Source organism: Elgaria multicarinata, chromosome 18 (genome assembly GCF_023053635.1).
Source record: "Elgaria multicarinata webbii isolate HBS135686 ecotype San Diego chromosome 18, rElgMul1.1.pri, whole genome shotgun sequence".
NCBI classification, from domain to species: domain Eukaryota; kingdom Metazoa; phylum Chordata; class Lepidosauria; order Squamata; family Anguidae; genus Elgaria; species Elgaria multicarinata.
The window spans coordinates 17,792,080-17,810,196 of record NC_086188.1 but is presented as its reverse complement, the minus strand read 5'-3'; the positions used below and the strand labels follow the sequence as shown (position 1 = coordinate 17,810,196).

The 18,117-nt window shown below is 44.8% G+C and overlaps 1 protein-coding gene across 1 annotated transcript; it reads right to left on the bottom strand.

Annotated features, from left to right (window-relative positions):
* Nucleotides 1-276: 276 nt before the first annotated feature.
* On the bottom strand, nucleotides 277-2,853 carry LIF (LIF interleukin 6 family cytokine). Its single transcript, XM_063144360.1, has 3 exons — nucleotides 2,832-2,853; nucleotides 2,350-2,528; nucleotides 277-708 (listed from the first exon to the last, which is right to left on the bottom strand). The coding sequence occupies exons 1-3, from the start codon at nucleotides 2,851-2,853 to the stop codon at nucleotides 277-279; spliced, it is 633 nt and encodes a 210-aa protein (XP_063000430.1).
* Nucleotides 2,854-18,117: the final 15,264 nt, after the last annotated feature.

The window sequence follows — 18,117 nt, the reverse complement described above, 5'->3', positions numbered from 1 at the left end:
TCACTGACTTGACCAGACCGGACATTTCACCCTGACCTGTGTGACTTAGCCTGCCTCTTCCTTTGTGGGTCCTGAGCCACAGCAACAAGGATAGGATCATAGTCCACCAAAGGCCAAATGGCGAGATCCTTTGGGAGTGGCCGGCACTGACAAGCGAACCAGCAGTGCCATCTTACATGGAGTCTCCACTGCGTGCCGGGCTTCCTTCCTCCACGTCCTGGTGAATCTCTTGCCAGAACTCCAAAGAAAGGAGAAAGCGAGAAGAGCAGCTTCAATTCACAGTTGCCTCCGGCAATTGCCCATGCTGACGGCTGCTTGTGAGATGACTTTTTTATACCTTCTCAGCTCCTCGCAGCCCTGCTTTTTCTGCAAGAATTTATCCGTGCTGGAGCTGTTGCTGTAAACCACGTCCACATGCTTGACTTTGTACTTGGAGCACAGCAGGCAGGTGAGATTGGACAGGAGGCCCCGTGTCGTGTTGGTGGTGTTACTCAGTTGCCTCAGCACCTCCTCCCTGTCTTTGCCAAATACTTTCTGGTCTCTGGTGATGTTGCCCAGGGAGGTGTTGAAATAGATAAAGATCTTGTAAAGGGATACCAGCCTGTCTTTTTCCTCGCTTGTCTTATTGTCGAAGGAGGGGAACGTTTGGTCAGGCGGACAAAACCTATCCAGCTCCTTGTGGCAGAAGGGGTGACCCTGGTGTTTCAGCTGTTCAAAGAGAAAGAGGGAGCAAAATTCAGCACCATAACGAATGCCGCCAGATGACGACATCGTCTCTCAAAATGCCAAGGGAGTGACCTAGGGAGGCGGTGGGCTCTCCCACACTAGAGGCCTTCAAGAGGCAGCTGGACTGCCATCGGTCAGGGATGCTTTAGGGTGGATTCCCGCATTGGGCAGGGGGTTGGACTCGATGGCCTTGTAGGCCCCTTCCAACTCCGCTATTCTATGATTCTAAGCCAACGGCTTGAAACGTATTGTCCTCCTTAGGTGGATTTTGGATTTTGGCAGGCATGGGAGACGAAAGGGTCAAATGTTAACTGCCATTGCATGTTCCAATGTTAACCACCATTGCATGCCTGCTGGGATTTGCTGGGATGTCTCCAACGGTGGCGTCCATCCACGCCGTTGTGCCTATGGAGACTTGCCTTGGCCCTCACTGGGCTCCCTGTCACTCCTGATTTTCTTTTTATTCCTTAAGATTTTGTGAAAATTATTATTTTTCGTGGGGTGAGGACAGACTGTGGCATATTTCTGTGTTTGAATGTTTAGTAAAGACATGTTTTGTTAAAGATATATATATATATATATATATATATATATATATATATATATTCTTTGCAAGTTTGTTCTAATTAAGCCCCATAGAACCCACAGTAGGAGAAGTTATACTGGCATGTTGCAAAGCAAAGGGCTGCCTTCCAGCACCGGCTTTCCTTTTGGTTCAAAAGAACGTTCTTGGTGTTTTGGATCTCAAACCCTAACCTCTGCCCTGTACTTCTTGGGCCAAGTTGTTGTTGTTGTTGTTGTTGTTTACACAAAAGTGGAGAAACTATCCAACTGTCAGAGGGGAAGGGGTTGGGCCAGGGGAAAGGGGCGTGGCCATCTGGGGAACCCTTGGGAGGTTGGATTGGAAGTTCAGGCTGGATGGATTTGGCCCCTGGATAGATTTGGTCTTCGGGTCTGGCTTAGCACATCCCTGGTTTACAGAATCAGGAACCAGCTCTGTGTTCCCACCTCGTTCCTGCACTTCCTTACAAGCCTGGCCCCTGACTTAAGAATGTAAGAAATGCCCTAAGGCTGGATCAGACCAAGGGTCCGTCAAGTCCAGCACTCTGTTCACACAGGGGCCGACCAGCCGTCCACCAAGGACCGACAAAGCAGGACCTGGTGCAACAGCACCCTCTCTTTTAATAAGGGTTAGCAAAGAGGGATTTTCTTTGGCAGGGGTAAAGGGTTAACATTTGTTGTGTGCTCCACAATTGAAGAGCCAATATGGTGTAGCGGCTAGAGTGTTCGACTGGGAATCGGGAGATCCAGGTTCTAGTCCCCACTGGGTGACTTTGGGCCAGTCACAGACCCTCAGCTCAACCCACCTCACAGGGTTGTTGTTGTGAGGATAAAGTGGAGAGGAGGAGGATTATGTACACCGCCTTGGGTTCCTTGCAGGAAAAAAAGGCAGGATATAAATACAATAATAAATAAAACTGAAGTAGTACAACATGGCCATTTAAAACCCCTGTCCCTCGGTAAGGGTATTAGGCCCAGAGTCTAAAATGACCCGGCCACACCACTGCTTGTGAAGCCACAATCTGTGTGCTCGTGTGCACAAATATCCGCATCAACACTTACGTAGACCTCGAAGAGCTCCTCGGCTGACATGTTCAGGCGTGCCACTTGGCAGTGGATCTGATCCAGGACCTGATCTCTGCACGGGCGGACGTTGTGGCACATGGGGCTGCGTTTGTTCCGCAGCAGCGCTCTCCCGGACACGAGTCTGCAGTGCGTGGCCAGCAGCAATGGGACGACTCCTGTTTGGAAGAGGAGGAGGAAGTGGTGAGTTTTCGCTCTGGGGTCAAAACACTCGGCCAGTTCATGAAAGGGAAGCCGGCTCAAGTTCCATTAAATGCGCATATCATGTCCTGGTACCATCAATGAGCAATGCATGGCTGATTTGGAACTGTACATTGGAAATACGAAAGAACCAGGACAAGTGGTTCAGGTGGCATTCCCCGCTCTGGATTTTGGAGGGCCCTGGGCCAGGTCCTCTCAATGGCCTCCTCCCTCCGTGACCCGGTTCACATGGTCAGTGACGCCCACTGTGGCTGCCATACCGTTCTCACATGGCTTGTTCATCATGACATCAAATCGTCCTACCCGGTTCACATGTCACACTAAACCATAGCACCTGCCCACCACGGTTTGAATGTTCACAATTCATGAAATATATATATATATATATATAATTTTATTTGATTTGATACAAAAAGGGAATGAATACAAATAATCCCCTAACAATTAATATCAAACCAACAGTTATATGAATATGTATAATGTTCACAGAAAAAAAATTGATTGATACAACTTCTGGGTGAAAGAGGCTTAATCGAAGTAGAAAGAGAAAAGTTAAAAAGAAAAATGGAGACAAAAAGGAAAAGAAACAGACAAACGAAAAAACCTAAATCATAAATGTGCTGTACTCCTTCATTTGTTGTTACAATGTCCATATATTCAGAGCGGAAACAGGCATACACTGTTGTACATTCGGTTGTTATGCATAGTGAACAAATCTCTCCCATACGGCCTCGAACGACATTGATTCTGATTTTCCTTGAAATTATTATTATTATTATATTTATTTGCCCAATGCTGGGCCTCAAGGCGGCCTTACAAATTTTTAAATATACATGGGGGGGGGGGAACAAAACCATAAACAATTAAAAAATACACAACAAAATTATAAGACATTAACATAGATGGAGGGCTGGATTATTCTCCAAAGGCCTGCTTGAACAAAAAGTTTTAGCCTGCTTCTGAAAGCCCATCAAGGAGGGAGCCAGCCTAGCTTCCCCGGGAAGAGAGTTCCAGAGCACCGGAGCAGCCACCGAGAAGGCCCTCTCCCATGTTCCCACCAAGCGTGCCTGCGAAGAAGGTGGGACTGAAAGAAGGGCTTCTCCGGAAGATCTCAAAGCACGGGCAGGCTCATAAGGGAGAATACGTTCTTTCAAATAACCTGGACCCGAACCATATAGAGCTTTATAGGTCGTAATCAGCACTTTGAATTGTGCCCGGAAACAGACTGGAAGCCAGTGGAGCTGTTTTAACAGGGGAGTTGTATGCTCCCTGTAACCAGCCCCGGTCAACAATCTTGAATTTGAAGCAAGTCATAAGTTATTTTTTCTGATATTGCCACAGACCATATGTTTCGAATACTGTATAGACAAATACAAATTGTCCAATTTTTTCTGCTGCTGCGTGATTGTCTGACAAGCAGCCATCAATAGGAATATTGTCAATCCAGTATTAAGTCCTTTATATATTGATAATAAGAATAATTCTGGATCATATACAATTGTTTTTCTAGTAATAACTATTAATATATGGTAATAAGCAAAAAGTTTTCTACTGTGCCTAACAATAAACAATGCGCCTATCAAACGTGTCATGAAACATAAATACCTAGGGACCTGGCTCAAAGAAGGCATTGAAGAAAAGCAATATTATTGTATGGCGTGGAGGCTTGGAGGCTTAAGAAAAACAATTTGAACAACATCGAACCTTTTGAACCAATTCAAGGTGCTGGTTTTGACTCTGTACAGCACCATGTACATTGATGGTGCTATATAAATAAATAATAATAATAAATAATAATATAAAGCCTTACACTGCTTGGGACCACAATACCTGATGGAACGCCTCTCTCGACGTGAATATACCCGGTCACTACATTCAACATCTAAGGTCCTCCTCCGGGTGCCTACTCCGAGAGAGGCTCGGAGTGTGGCAATGAGTACAGGGCCTTTTCGGTGGTGGCCCCCAGACTGTGGAATGATCTCCCTGACGAGGCTCGCCTGGCGCCAACGCTGCTATCTTTCTGGCGCCAGGTTAAGACTTTCCTCTTTGCCCAGGCATATGGCGGCACATCTTAATCACCCACGTTTAGGTTTTTTTAACGGTTGTTAATGCTTTATTATTATTATTATTATATGTTCTGTGTTTTAGAATTTTAAATTTTGTATACTCGTTTTTATCTTAATTTTAGAATTTCTGTAAACCGCCCAGAGAGCCCTGGCTATGGGAGCGGTATATAAGTGCAATAAATAAATAAATAAATAAATAAATAAATAAATTTGAAATGGGGGCACAATGACGTATGTTGAAGACACCGTGGCCTGACTGAACAACAAATGAGGCCGTACTATGTATTAATATTATTAATATTTACTAATACTTATTTCATTAATTAATATTTATTTCATTGATGGCGCTTTATAAATAAATATGTATATGTAGCGTGAACAAACAAATAGAGTTAATAAATACCGTCAGAAGAAAACTGCAATACCTTGGTCATATTATTCGAGGAGAAAAACACCATTCCCCAACTTATTATACAAGGGAAAATTGAAGGAAAAAAAGATCAGTGAGAAAAAGACGAACATCATGGCTAAAAAACCTGAGGGAATGGTATAGTTGCACTTCTATACGATTATGTATAGCAGCACCTGTTGGAATCCTCTCTTCATTACCACAATTAAAGCTGCAGGAGCTATACTAGAGTGACCAGATACGAAAGAGGGCAGGGCTCCTGCAGCTTGAACTGTGGTGTTGAAGAGGGGATTTCACATGGGGCTGAATGCATACAAAGGACACTTGCTGAAACTCTCTTTTCTGTACAGCTGTTAAAGATACAGGAGCCCAGTCCTCCTTTCCGTATGGTCACCCTACCACCAGATGTATCCTCCACAGGTAGCCTCACCTAATCCAACCTCTTGATTTTCAAACCCCAGTTCATCACATGGACCGTTGGCATTTTGAGAGGTGGGCTGAAAAATGTAAGGTGTGACTCAGTGTCCTCCCACCCCACCCCGGCCCGTCCGTTTTCTCCTTGTGATCAAGTTACAGGGAGCCAGATTCCGGCTGGACATCAGGAAAAACTTCCTGGCTGTTAGAGCAGTACGACAACGGAACCAGTTACCTAGGGAGGTGGTGGGCTCTCCCACACTAGAGGCCTTCAAGAGGCAGCTGGAGAGCCATCTGTCAGGGATGCTTTAGGATGGATTCCTGCATTGAGTAAGGGGTTGGACTTGATGGCCTTAGAGGCCCCTTCCAACTCTACTATTCTATGATTCTATGATCCTAGTTTTGGGAAAGGGAGTGGTCTTTATACCCCGCACACCCCTTTGATCTCCGCTCCTCTTCTTCCATCCTAGAATGTGCTGGGACACATTCTTTTCTCTTTTGCCACCCACAGCTCCCAGTCTGCTCCGGCTGAGTCAGGGCGCCCTGCCTAGCGACGTCATCAGAATTCCCCTCCTCGCTCCAGTGCCAAGTGGCAGCGTTCCCAGAACGCTGTCAAATATGCAAAGCAGCGTCCTGCAGGAACGTCTCCAGTTCAGCATCTCCACAGCGATGGTGTGGGAAAACTTTGCTCCTTCTCCTAACGCTCTGCAGCCTTTTTATTATTATTATTGTCGTTGTTGCTATTATGGTCATTGGTGCAGCCCAGTACTGTCCACACTGACTGGCAGCAGTTCTCCTGAGTTTCATCTGAGGAATCTTTCCTAGCTCAACCTGGAAAGGAGGACGGGGATTGAAGTTGAGACCTGCTGCATGGAAAACGGGCGCTGTACCCCCTCAGCTGAAGTCCTTGCCTTAAAAGGGGGAAGGCACTTTGAACCCGCAGCCTTGAAGTTAATAAAAAAAGGTGTGTTCATTTTCATTCCATCCTTTCTCTAAGGCATTTTAGCATCACAGCTGCCAAACCACGGATACAGTAAGGGGTTAACTGAGACAGGAGAGATGGTTGAAAGGGTTTGGCCTGAGGTTGGATGGAGAACAGGAGGAAAAAGATGAAAGACATATAGGGGGGGGGGAACTAAAATTTGGGATCTTTATCTGTACAGCACCATGTACATTGATGGTGCTATATAAATAAATAATAATAATAATAATAATTTTTCTTCTCCCCCCCCCATCCTTTTCCAAGCAGCTGAGCTCTTGCGAAGCTCATCTTGCTTGTCCCTATTGCCAAAAACACAGTTTATGAAAGACTAGTGAGGACATAAATACCTTGTAACACTAATTTAGTGGGGCTTTCATTTACATCCGTCTGATCAGAGCCAACCAAATGTGCACCAAGGAAAGATGGCCAAATCTAAGAATCCAAAATTGGCAGAATCCAAAACAAGAATCCAAAACAATTCCTTAAGGAGGGTCAAAAGCCTTAGCAAACGAACACACATCCCCTCATTCCGCCTTGGGTTCCTAGAGGTGTTAGTTTGAATATTAGCCCTAAAGCAGAGCTAGCTCAATCCATTTCCATTTCTCAAACACTGTCAGAAAAAGAAAAGTCTAATTCAAAAGCATTTCCCTTGCAGCCAGAAATAAAGAGAAGGGGAAATACATATATATATATATATATATATATATATATATATATATATATATTCAGAAGTTCTTTCGCTAGATGCCCAGATGTTCAGCTGCCCAGATGTTCAGCAGCAGTGTGCCAAAACATGCCATGTGGTCAGCTTACAGCTGCCAAAACGCTCACACTACGAAAAAGGAAGGAGCGGCATTAGAGTTCAAACGACTTACGCTTCGGACTGAAGAGCACAGATTTACTATAGAAGTTTAAAACAAGAAGAAGAAAAAGTCAAGCGTCAGAGAAAGTCTGGTGTTTTTTTACCTGCCAGGATGGCTTTCATTGTGAGCTGCATTTCAGGATGACGTAACAGAGAAGGTTGTTGACACTCTGGAGTGTTCATTCAAAAAGTGGTGCTTGTAGCAGAAATTGTTAACTGGTTTATATATCCTGTTGAAAGAAGGGGGGGGATGTTACTACATCTAAGAAGGGGGGGTGATTCTGAGAACTTGTAGAAATCATCGTGGGTTTGTGGTTTGTTTGTTTTTTTGGTTCCTCCCCCCACCCCACCCCCTCCCCAAGTTTTAATGGAAATGCTTGATAAAACAATATGCTTTTAAAAAAATCTTTTAAAAAAACCCCAAAAACCAAACAATACCGGCGTCTTACATTGACACAATCATACCACGAGTCATAAGGAAAAAGTCCTATCATTTGAGACAGTTGACATCATAGGGACAGCGCCCACACACACTTTTCTAGGAAGGATTTATCCTAGACAAGAAACTGTAGTTTTAAAAAAAAAGAGAAAGGAAAAGTCCTGAAGGAAGTGAAAGTAAATGAAGTGTGGGTGTGATAGAGAAAACTTTAGTGCCCCCTTGTGGTTGCTTTGGAACCACAACAAAATGTATGCTGAAATTCGCTTGAATGGCATGTTGTTGTTGTTGTTGTTGGACATTTTAAAATTCCAGCTTTTGAAATATTCCCACAAATGGTTGATCACCTCAGAATCGGAGCAGCAGCACAGCGAAGCTATTTAAAAGCTTCTGAAAGAAGACTGAAAGAACTGGGCATGTTTAGCCTGGAGAAGAGAAGATTGAGGGGAGGCATGATAGCACTCTTCAAATTCTTAAAAGGTTGTCACACAGAGGAGGGCCAGGATCTCTTCTCGATCCTCCCAGAGTGAAGGACACGAAATAACGGGCTCAAGTTAAAGGAAGTCAGATTCCGGCTGGACATCAGGAAAAACTTCCTGACTGTTAGAGCAGTGCGAGAATGGAATCAGTTACCTAGGGAGGTTGTGGCCTCTCCCACACTAGAGGCCTTCAAGAGGCAGCTGGACAAGCATCTGTCAGGGATGCTTTAGGGTGGATTCCTGCATTGAGCAGGGGGTTGGACTCAATGGCCTTGTAGGTCCCTTCCAACTCTGCTATTCTATGATTCTATGATATAGGGTGGGATACCGATGTTTCAAATAAATAATAAATAAAGTAAAAAAATAAATAAAGTGAAATGCCAGCATCAGCTGAGTGCCAATGACAACCAACGTTTCTGAGCTGCGAAACTATGCAGCCGTGAATTGAGCACGAGAAATATTTTGGCTCTCAGAACTGGGTTGTAAGTGCGGCGTCACGCATAAGGTTATCCACGCCCCACTTTTCTAAGTAGCGGCAAAGGACTTACCTGGGTTTGGTTTCCTTTAGAACAGGGGATAGGCAAGACCAGGTGGAATCCCACCACAGGCTACACTCCTGCTGATGTGCCAGTGATATTTGGTAGCATGGCAGTGTACATTTAAAGCAGTGTGCATTTAAAATAAAAAAAAAACAACCAGTAGTTTGCCACCAAATAGCAGCAGCAGACCACTACAGAATATATTTAATTTATTTAATTAATTAATTAATTACAGTATTTTGGGGGCTAACTTTCAGGGCAAAAAGTCCTCCCAAGGCAGCAAGCAACAACGAAACGCATAAAAACCGACCCCACTATTAAAGAGCAAGAAAACCACATCAAAACAGTACAAACACAACAAAAACAGCAATAAAAACACACAATGAAACTGTGAAATGAAAAGCGACAAGAAACAAAGAAAAAACCCAACCAGAAAACCAGCGAGAGCAGCAGCAACAGCAACCTCAAGAACAGCAATCCTATCCACCGAAAGCCAGCGTGAAAGCATCTGTTTTCAAGGCCTTCTGAAAAACCTGCCGTGATGGACCGATATTTACAAAGGACAAATTGAGCTTCCGTTTTGCCGCTGAAATTTTGCGGCAAACCATGGATTGTTTTGCTTCCCCACTTTTTTGGTGTTTTTGTTTTTGCTGGGGACAATGATGGCGGGGTGCCATGGGGTGGGGGGAGGGACGGATGGTGGTGGAGATGTCTGCTGCCCACGGGCCATGCCTTACTCACCAGTGCTTTAGGAGGAAGTCACTGGTGGTTTAAGGCATTTTGTAGTATTTGAGTTTATTAAAATGCTGCTCGCTTACGGCCCAAACTCCAAGTTTCTTTTAGTCTGTGTCCCACTCAAACACTGCACACTGTTCATTCTTTTTACACCCAGAGCTAGGTAGGGTGACCATATGAAAAGGAGGACAGGGCTCCTGTATCTTTAACAGTTGTATTGAAAAAGGAATTTCAGCAGGTGTCATTTCTTTGTATATATGGAGAACCTGGTGAAATTCCCTCTTCATCACAACACCTAAAGTTGCAAGAGCTATCCTAGAGTGGCCAGATTTAAAAGAGGGCAGCTTTAACTGTGGTGATGAAGAGGGAATTTCACCAGGTTCCCCATAGATACAAATGACACCTCCTGAAATTCCCTTTTCAATACAACGGTTAAGGATACAGGAGCCCTGTCCTCCTTTCCATATGGTCACCTTAGAGCTAGGTCACATCATCTTTAGTTGTGAGTGGGGGGAGTGAAAAAGGCATGCCCCACATTGCAGATGGGTTGGATTATTGTTGGTACTCATGGGACCCTTCTTGATTTCCCCCCACCCAAAGAATGGTACTAGTCTCCCACCGGTCAGATGGATCCTCTCGACACATTCTGAGGGGAGATTTCTAAATCCTTCTGCCAAAGACGCCTCCCTTGAGCCCAGCTAAGGTATGATGGAATGTGTGATGGAAAGGAAACCGGCCTATTAAATCTCTTGATCTCGAAACGGATGACGGATCGCGGATTCTGTTGCGTTCTGGGAAGCTTGAGGTTGGAACTTTTAGGTCAGAGGGGGGAGGCGGGCAAGAAAAGAGAACCAAACGATGAGACGAATAGGGGAAGTCACGAGAAATGACCAAATTCCGCCCGAAACCAGTTAAAAGGGTAAAGAATGGTGGGGGAAAGCCATACGTACAGAAGCCTTCTGGAACCCGGTGGCTTTTGGATGTGTTGGGTTACAAGTCCATCACCATCACCTGAGGATGATGGGAACTGTAGTCCAACACATCTGGCGGGAACCCAGTTGGGGAAACCTGATATATAGCATGCAATGATCAATCAAGGAGGCATTGGGATTGATGGAAACACATCCCTACCCAAGTCTGCTAGAGCTCTCCAGCTTTCATGCTTACCTGTGAGCAAGTCCCATTGAACTCGGTGTGTCTTATTTCTGAGTAGACATACATAGGGCTGCTTTTTTCACCCCTAGATAGTTCATCCTTTAGCTGTTCCCTATACGAAAACTGACAGGCAGTTCAATCCTCCTTCGATGTTGGCAATGGGGATGTCATCCTTGTCCACCACATAGGAAGAATGCGTGGCCCGCAACGCTCTCCTCCAAAACTTTGATGCCGCCTCCCAAATCTGCCGCCTGAGGTGGCTGCCTCAGTATGCCTAATGGTAGGGACGGCCCTTCTCTAAATAGTCATAACAAAACTGCACCCCAATTAGAGTCTTTGCCTCCTTCCCTCCCCCACACCTGCTGCATAACACTATTCTGCCCCCACTCCTGTCTTCCTTGATGGAGTGTGCTTCGTAGCTCATAGCTGCCAGCCCCTAGTGCTCATTAAAGACAAACAAATATACAAATTTCTTGCCAGTGGTGCCTATTGAAGAAGCAACCGTAAATGTTAGCCAGACAAAAGCTTAGTGCACATGCGCGATTCCCATTCATGGCACACGAGGCTTGCGTAGGAGAACTTTCCGGTGGGTTGTGTCTCATGACGGTCACTGTTATAAATGGCCGGCTGCAACGAAATGTTGCAGTTTGCAGTGCTCCCTGTTCAGTATTCCAGTCACTCCACTCCATTGCCCTCTAGTTCCCTGCCCCATAGCCAGGCAGCATTTTATAGAGTCTTTTCTATAGATCTTTTCAGCACTTCTGAAAATCTCAGGGTTTCCCAAAGCCTACTTTTCCTTGTACGTAGGATGGTCTTACTTCATAGAGGACAGTCCTCTGTTTTTATTTTCTCCTTTTACTCTTTGACTTTTGTTGCTTTTCAGCCTGTTATCACATTTTAAATCTCTGCATTGCTGCTAGGTTTTACTTTGGTCTTAGTTTTATCCTGCAGTTTTAAACTTTTAAAATTTATGTTGAGTTTTATGCTGCATTTTGCGGTTTTAAAAAAAAATTGAACCACCCAGAGAGCTTCAGCGATTGGATAGTACAGAAATGTAATCCATCAATGAATCAATCAGTACTTGAAGGGCTGTCAGGGGACTGTCATCTTATTTGATGGCAACCTCTATTTTGGGGCTGGGGCTGAATAAAGACCCCCTCCCCTCAGTATGGCACCCCACCACAATAAAAACATTAAACAAAAAAAAGTTATCCAGAGCCGCTACGAAGCAGCGAACCAGGCAATTTTAGTTTGCTTGCAAGCTAAATTGAGTCCATTTGGGGATTAGTAGCCACCATGGAGTGGCAGTTCCGTTTTGGAGAAGTTCCCAGGGGCACATTACACTGTTGGGTGAGGCTGAAGGCAAAAGGGGGCAAAATCACTCCAAAGACCAGCTGGTTGTAGCTTCAAGCTCTCCCTGCCAGTATATTTATTTATTTATTGCATTTCTATACCGCCCAATAGCTGAAGCTCTCTGGGCGGTTCACGAAAATTAAAACCATTCAAAGTATAAAACTACAGTATAAAACCATGATATAAAATACAATATAAAAGCACAACCAGGATAAAATCAGCAGCGGTGCAGAAATACAAATGTAAAACAGCAAAGTTAAAACTGAATTTATAGACTGTTAAAATGCTGGGAGAATCAAAAGGTCTTCACCTGGCATCTAAAAGAATATAGTGTAGGTGCCAGGCAAACCTCCTGAAGGAGCTCATTCCACAGCCGGGGTGCCATAGCAGAGAAGGCCCTCCTCCTGGTAGCCTTAGGAGAGGTAATTCAGTATTTCAGAATCTGGGTGAGGGGAACAGCACAAAAGCTGATTAGGGGTAGGAAGACAGACTCCAAGGGAACCCAAAGTTTTGCAGCACTGTTCTAGAGTGACCGTGTGTCTTGCTTTATGGAGGGCAGTCCTTCTTTCGTTGTGGGAGACATCCTCTTTTTGAAAGGCTGTCCATAGGCCCTGCATACCCTGTGGTGGCTGTGCAGTGGTGCTGCGTCGTTTATACAACACAGCCACCCACTTGCAACCGCCACGGGCTTTTTTGACGACACAGCGCACTTTAAAAGTAGGCGGCTTTCCCCCTTGGTGTGAAGCCACCACCTTCTTTCCACTACCTGTCGGCAGTGACCTCGTTTCAGGTTCAACATGGGGGTCTTCCTGCGGCGAATTGAGGCCCAGGATAGGATGCGGAAGGCAGGGGCAGGGCAATAAAGATGGAGTGTTCCCACCCCGCAACTGCGGTGCTGCGGGGTTTCGAGAGGACGAATGGCAAGGTGTCATCATCAAGGCATGGCCCAAGTCCTAGTTAAAGGAAATAACCCTAGGAACGGAAAGCAGCGAAGGTCAGTTGAAGTTGTCCATCCACGGTTAGCAGCACCTGGGCAGCTGGCTGAGGAGCAGCAGGGCACACACCTCACCTGGTCACCGTCTCCTCGCCTTCATGATCCATATGACAAATTACATAGGGTGGCCATGTAGAAAGGAGGACAGGGCCCCAGTATCTTTAACAGTTGTATTGAAAGGGGAATTTCAGCAGGTGTCCGTTGTATGCCTGCAGCACCTGGTGCAATTCCCTCTTCCTCATAACACTTAAAGCTGCAGGAGCCCTGCCTCCTTTTGTATCTGGTGAAGAGGGCAGGGTTCCTGCAGCTTTGACTGTTGTGCTGAAGAGGGGATTTCACCAGGTGCTGCAGGCGTACAAAGGACACCTGCTGAAATTCCCTTTTCAATACAACTGTTAAGGATACAGGAGCCCTGTCCTCCTTTTCATAGGGTCACCCTAGTATTACATACAACGTATTTCATTTGTTACAGTTTTTATTTTGGCAACTCGGTCTGTTTGTTCTTGTACATTTGTTGAATTTGGTATCTTAGTTGCAACAATGGGCAAGTGATTCAAACATCTGTTTAACTGGCTTCCGTAATCATGTATAGTCATTTAGATAATTTTACATAAATTTGCATGTGCTAATCTATATCAGCACGTGCGCATTTATGCAAATCTGTGCCCCTCTCTGTTGTCCCCTTTTTCTTTTCTTTTTTTGGGCAATGCGTGAGCAGCTATCTTATTTGTGCTTTGGCAATACTGTTTTGGGTCCGTATGCAACGGCACGCACCACGTGTAGGTCAGAGATAGCAGGAGCGGCTTCCTCTACATTCTCCCACTACAATTTCAATTACATAGGAATAGGGTGACCATATGAAAAGGAGGACAGGGCTCCTGTATCTTTAACAGTTGCATAGAAAAGGGAATTTCAGCAGGTGTCATTTGTATATATGGAGAACCTGGTGAAATTCCTTCTTCATCACACCAGTTAAAGCTGCCCTCTTTTAAATCTGGTCACTCTAGTATAGCTCTTGCAGTTTTAACTGTTGTGATGAAGAAGGGATTTCACCAGGTTCTCCATATATGCAAAGGACACCTGCTGAAATTCCCTTTTCTATGCAACTGTGAAAGATACAGGAGCCCTGCCTTCCTTTTCATATGGTCAGCCTACATAGGAATCCGCTTTCCTCTGTTGGGGTGAGGGATGGGGAGGTGAGTTGAGTTTAGTCAGGGTGGGAGATCAAGACCAAAGGGTCAAACCCTCCAGTCATTCATTCGTGTTGGTCAGGTCATCGCAGTGCTCGGCAAAATTGAAAAGAAAAAGTCATTGATTAGGCAGGTAATTGTCAGGAAGAGTGAATTCCTGCCGTGGTGATTCAGAGGTCATTGCTTCAGAAAGGAAGCATGAAATCACTGTGAGCGAATAGGCAAAGCGTCTGAAAAACCTTACCCCAAACAGCTGACCGCTCTGAGAGAGGGATTTGCATAAATCCCTCTGGGAGAAGGGATCTTTGACAGGAACGAGGGAAACTGGGAGGCATCACTCATGGAACAGTCACTGGTGAGCCATAAAGGGGGCGAAAAGGCCACGCTGATTGCAACAGAGGTTGCATGCGCTTGTGAGCAGACGCTCAAATTACAACCATGCAAGTGGGTGCATGCACGATTGCATTTGTTGTGTAAATCGTGGTCAGTCATAGATGCCACAGGTGGGCCAGAGGGTATATGGGACTTCAGATCAGGGCCCTAAGGAGCTGTCGATTTCTCACTTTACATTTCAAAAACTGGCATATGAAGCTGCCTGATAAAGATTTACAATGGTACAATAAGAGTGATAACACTCAACCACAAAGGTACTAAGAAATTTTTATAGACGAATCGTTCAAAAGATATCACAAATGTACAAAAGACAGGCATATAGATAACATTTACAAGGTGTTCATTAAACATTCATAATGAAGCCTACAATAAGTTGGCATCCATTAAACATTCATGACAAGAATCAATAATCTCATAAATCATAGAATCATAGAATCATAGAATAGCAGAGTTGGAAGGGACCTACAAGGCCATCGAGTCCAACCCCCTGCTCAATGCAGGAATCCACCCTAAAGCATCCCTGACAGATGCTTGTCCAGCTGCCTCTTGAATGCCTCTAGTGTGGGAGAGGCCACAACCTCACCAGGCAACTGATTCCATTGTCGCACTGCTCTAACAATCAGGAAGTTTTTCCTGATGTCCAGCCGGAGTCTGGCTTCCTTTAACTTGAGCCCGTTATTCCGTGTCCTGCACTCTGGGAGGATCGAGAAGAGATCCTGGCCCTCCTCTGTGTGACAACCTTTTAAGTATTTGAAGAGTGCTATCATGTCTCCCCTCAATCTCCTCTTCTCCAGGCTAAACATGCCCAGTTCTTTCAGTCTCTCTTCATAGGGCCTTGTTTCCAGACCCCTGATCATCCTGGTTGCCCTCCTCTGAACACGCTCCAGCTTGTCTGCGTCCTTCTTGAATTGTGGAGCCCAGAACTGGACGCAATACTCTAGATGAGGCCTAACCAGGGCCGAATAGAGAGGAACCAGTACCTCACGTGATTTGGAAGCTATATTTCTATTAATGCAGCCCAAAATAGCATTTGCCTTTCTTGCAGCCATATCGCACTGTTGGCTCATATTCATCTTTCTCGTTTGTAGTATTGCTGAGCCAAGTGTCCCCCATCTTGTAACTGTGCATTTGGTTTCTATTCCCTAAATGTAGAACTTGGCATTTATCCCTATTAAATTTCATGCGTCTAATAAATAATTTCATAAAGCGTCTAATAAACAAGTCCTGTTTCAAGAATTCTTTGTCAGTAGGACGCTGTAAAATGATACAAAAACACCTTACTCAGCATTTGTAACCAATTACATACGGTGTCATGTACTACATTCAGTGCAAGAAGTCAGAGTATATTGGCCTCACCAATATACTCTGATTTGTATATGTTATCTATATGCCTGTCTTTTGTACATTTGTGATATCTTTTGAACTATTCGTCTATAAAAATGTCTTAGTACCTTTGTGGTGGAGTGTTATCACTCTTATTGTACCACTGTTATTTTCAACCACAGCCTTCTATTTTATTTTATCTGATAAAGATTTACACCATTAGTCCATCCAGCCCAGCAGTACGTACTGTGCTGGATTCAGAGTAACTTTTCAGGATCTTTTGCAGTGGCCTTTCCCAGCACCTGATCCTTTCGCTCAGCCTCCCCTGACCCAGTGCCACCCCCAAAATGTTAAACTACAGCTGCCATTATCCCCAGCTAGCTTGGCCGCAACGAGGTGTAGCCCATTTCCAGGTTTGATCCCCGGCATTTCCAGGCAGGGCAGGAAAAACTCCTGCCTGAAATCCCAGAAAGACATTGCTGCCAGTCAGTGCCAACAATACTGGGTCAGGTGGATCAGTGGTCTGACTCAGTATGAGGCAGCTTCCTATCTTCCTACCTATCTCTGTAATTCAACTACAGTGAGCTCACTTCCTTCCCATCAGCTCATACTTGAGGTGTGGTTACATCTCCCAGAGATGTGAAGGGTGGGGTTGGAAAGGTTGGGGGACGGAATAACTTGGAAAATCAGCGTTACGTTTTTTCTCCCCTGCAGTATTTTGTTGTTATCATTTTTTTTTCAAAAGCAACAATGGAAGATATGGAGACGAACTGAAAATGAGCGTTTTGGAGTGAGAAGTTTACGACCAGGATTTTTTGTTTAAATTGTTTTTGCTCCCCTTTACTCCCACTCCAAATTCTTATCATAGAATCATAGAAGAGTAGAGTTGGAATTGGCCTACAAGGCCATCGAGTCTAACCCCCTGTTCAATGCAGGAATCCACCCTAAATGAAAAGGAGGACAGGGCTCCTGTATCTTTAACAGTTGCATAGAAATGAGAATTTCAGCATATATATGGAGAACCTGATGAAATTCAATCTTCATCACAACAGTTAAAGGTGCAGGAGCTATACTAGAGTGACCAGATTTAAAAGAGGGCAGGGCACCTGCAGCTTTAACTGTTGTGATGAAGAGGAAATTTCCCCAGGTTCCCCATATATACAAATGACACTTGCTGAAATTCTCTTTTCAATACAACTGTTAAAGATACAGGAGCCCTGTCCTCCTTTTCATATGGTCACCCTACCTAAAGCATCCCTGACAGATGCCTGTCCAGCTGCCTCTTGAAGGCCTCTATTGTGGGAGAGCCCACAACCTCCCTAGGCCATTGGTTCCATTGTTGTACTGCTCTAACAGTCAGGATGTTTTTCCTACTATCCAGCCAGAATCTGGCTTCCTGTAACATGAGCCCATGATTCCGTGTCCTGCACTCTGGAGGATCGAGAAGAGATCCTGGCCCTCCTCTGTGTGACAACCTTTCAAGTATTTAAGGACTGCTCTCATGTCTCCCCTCAATCTTCTCTTCTCCAGGCTAAACATGCCCAGTTCTTTCAGTCTCTCCTCAAAGGGCTTTGATTCCAGAGCCCGGGGGGGGGGGGGGGGGAATCTACACTACAGCTTTAAAGTGCTTTAAAGTGCTTTATAACAGTTTTGACAACTGTTGGGGCCCAGGACACACAGCATATACAGTTTTCAAAGTGCTTTAAAGCGCTTTAAAAGCAGTAGTGTAGATCCCCCCCTGATCATCCTTGTCATCTTCCTCTGAACCCCCTCCAGGTTCTCCCTCTCTCTCTCTCTCTCTCTCTCTCTCTCTCTCTGATACCCTCTTCTTTTTCTTTCTCCTTCCTCTTCCTCCCTATATAGCAGGCTACCAGGGGAGGGATAGATCCTTCTTGCAGAGAGCTTTTGTAATTAGACCAAGGGGCACATGAAATTAGGCCGAGGCTATAGGTCCTTGACAAGCTATTTTGAGGGTTTTGCAAAATCTATCTCTCCATCTTTTGATTCACAATCTTACAAGTGCCTGCATCCTTAGGTAGTCCCTCAGGTACGTACAAATCACGTCTTTGAAAAACGAAAACAAAAAAACAATCTTGTAGCACCTTAAGGACTAACTAATTAGGGAATACGTTTTCATGAACCTTATTTCTAAGTGGTCCCTATTTCACTTTCTAGGGGTCCATGTTCCAAACTGATGGGCACTCTACACACATGTT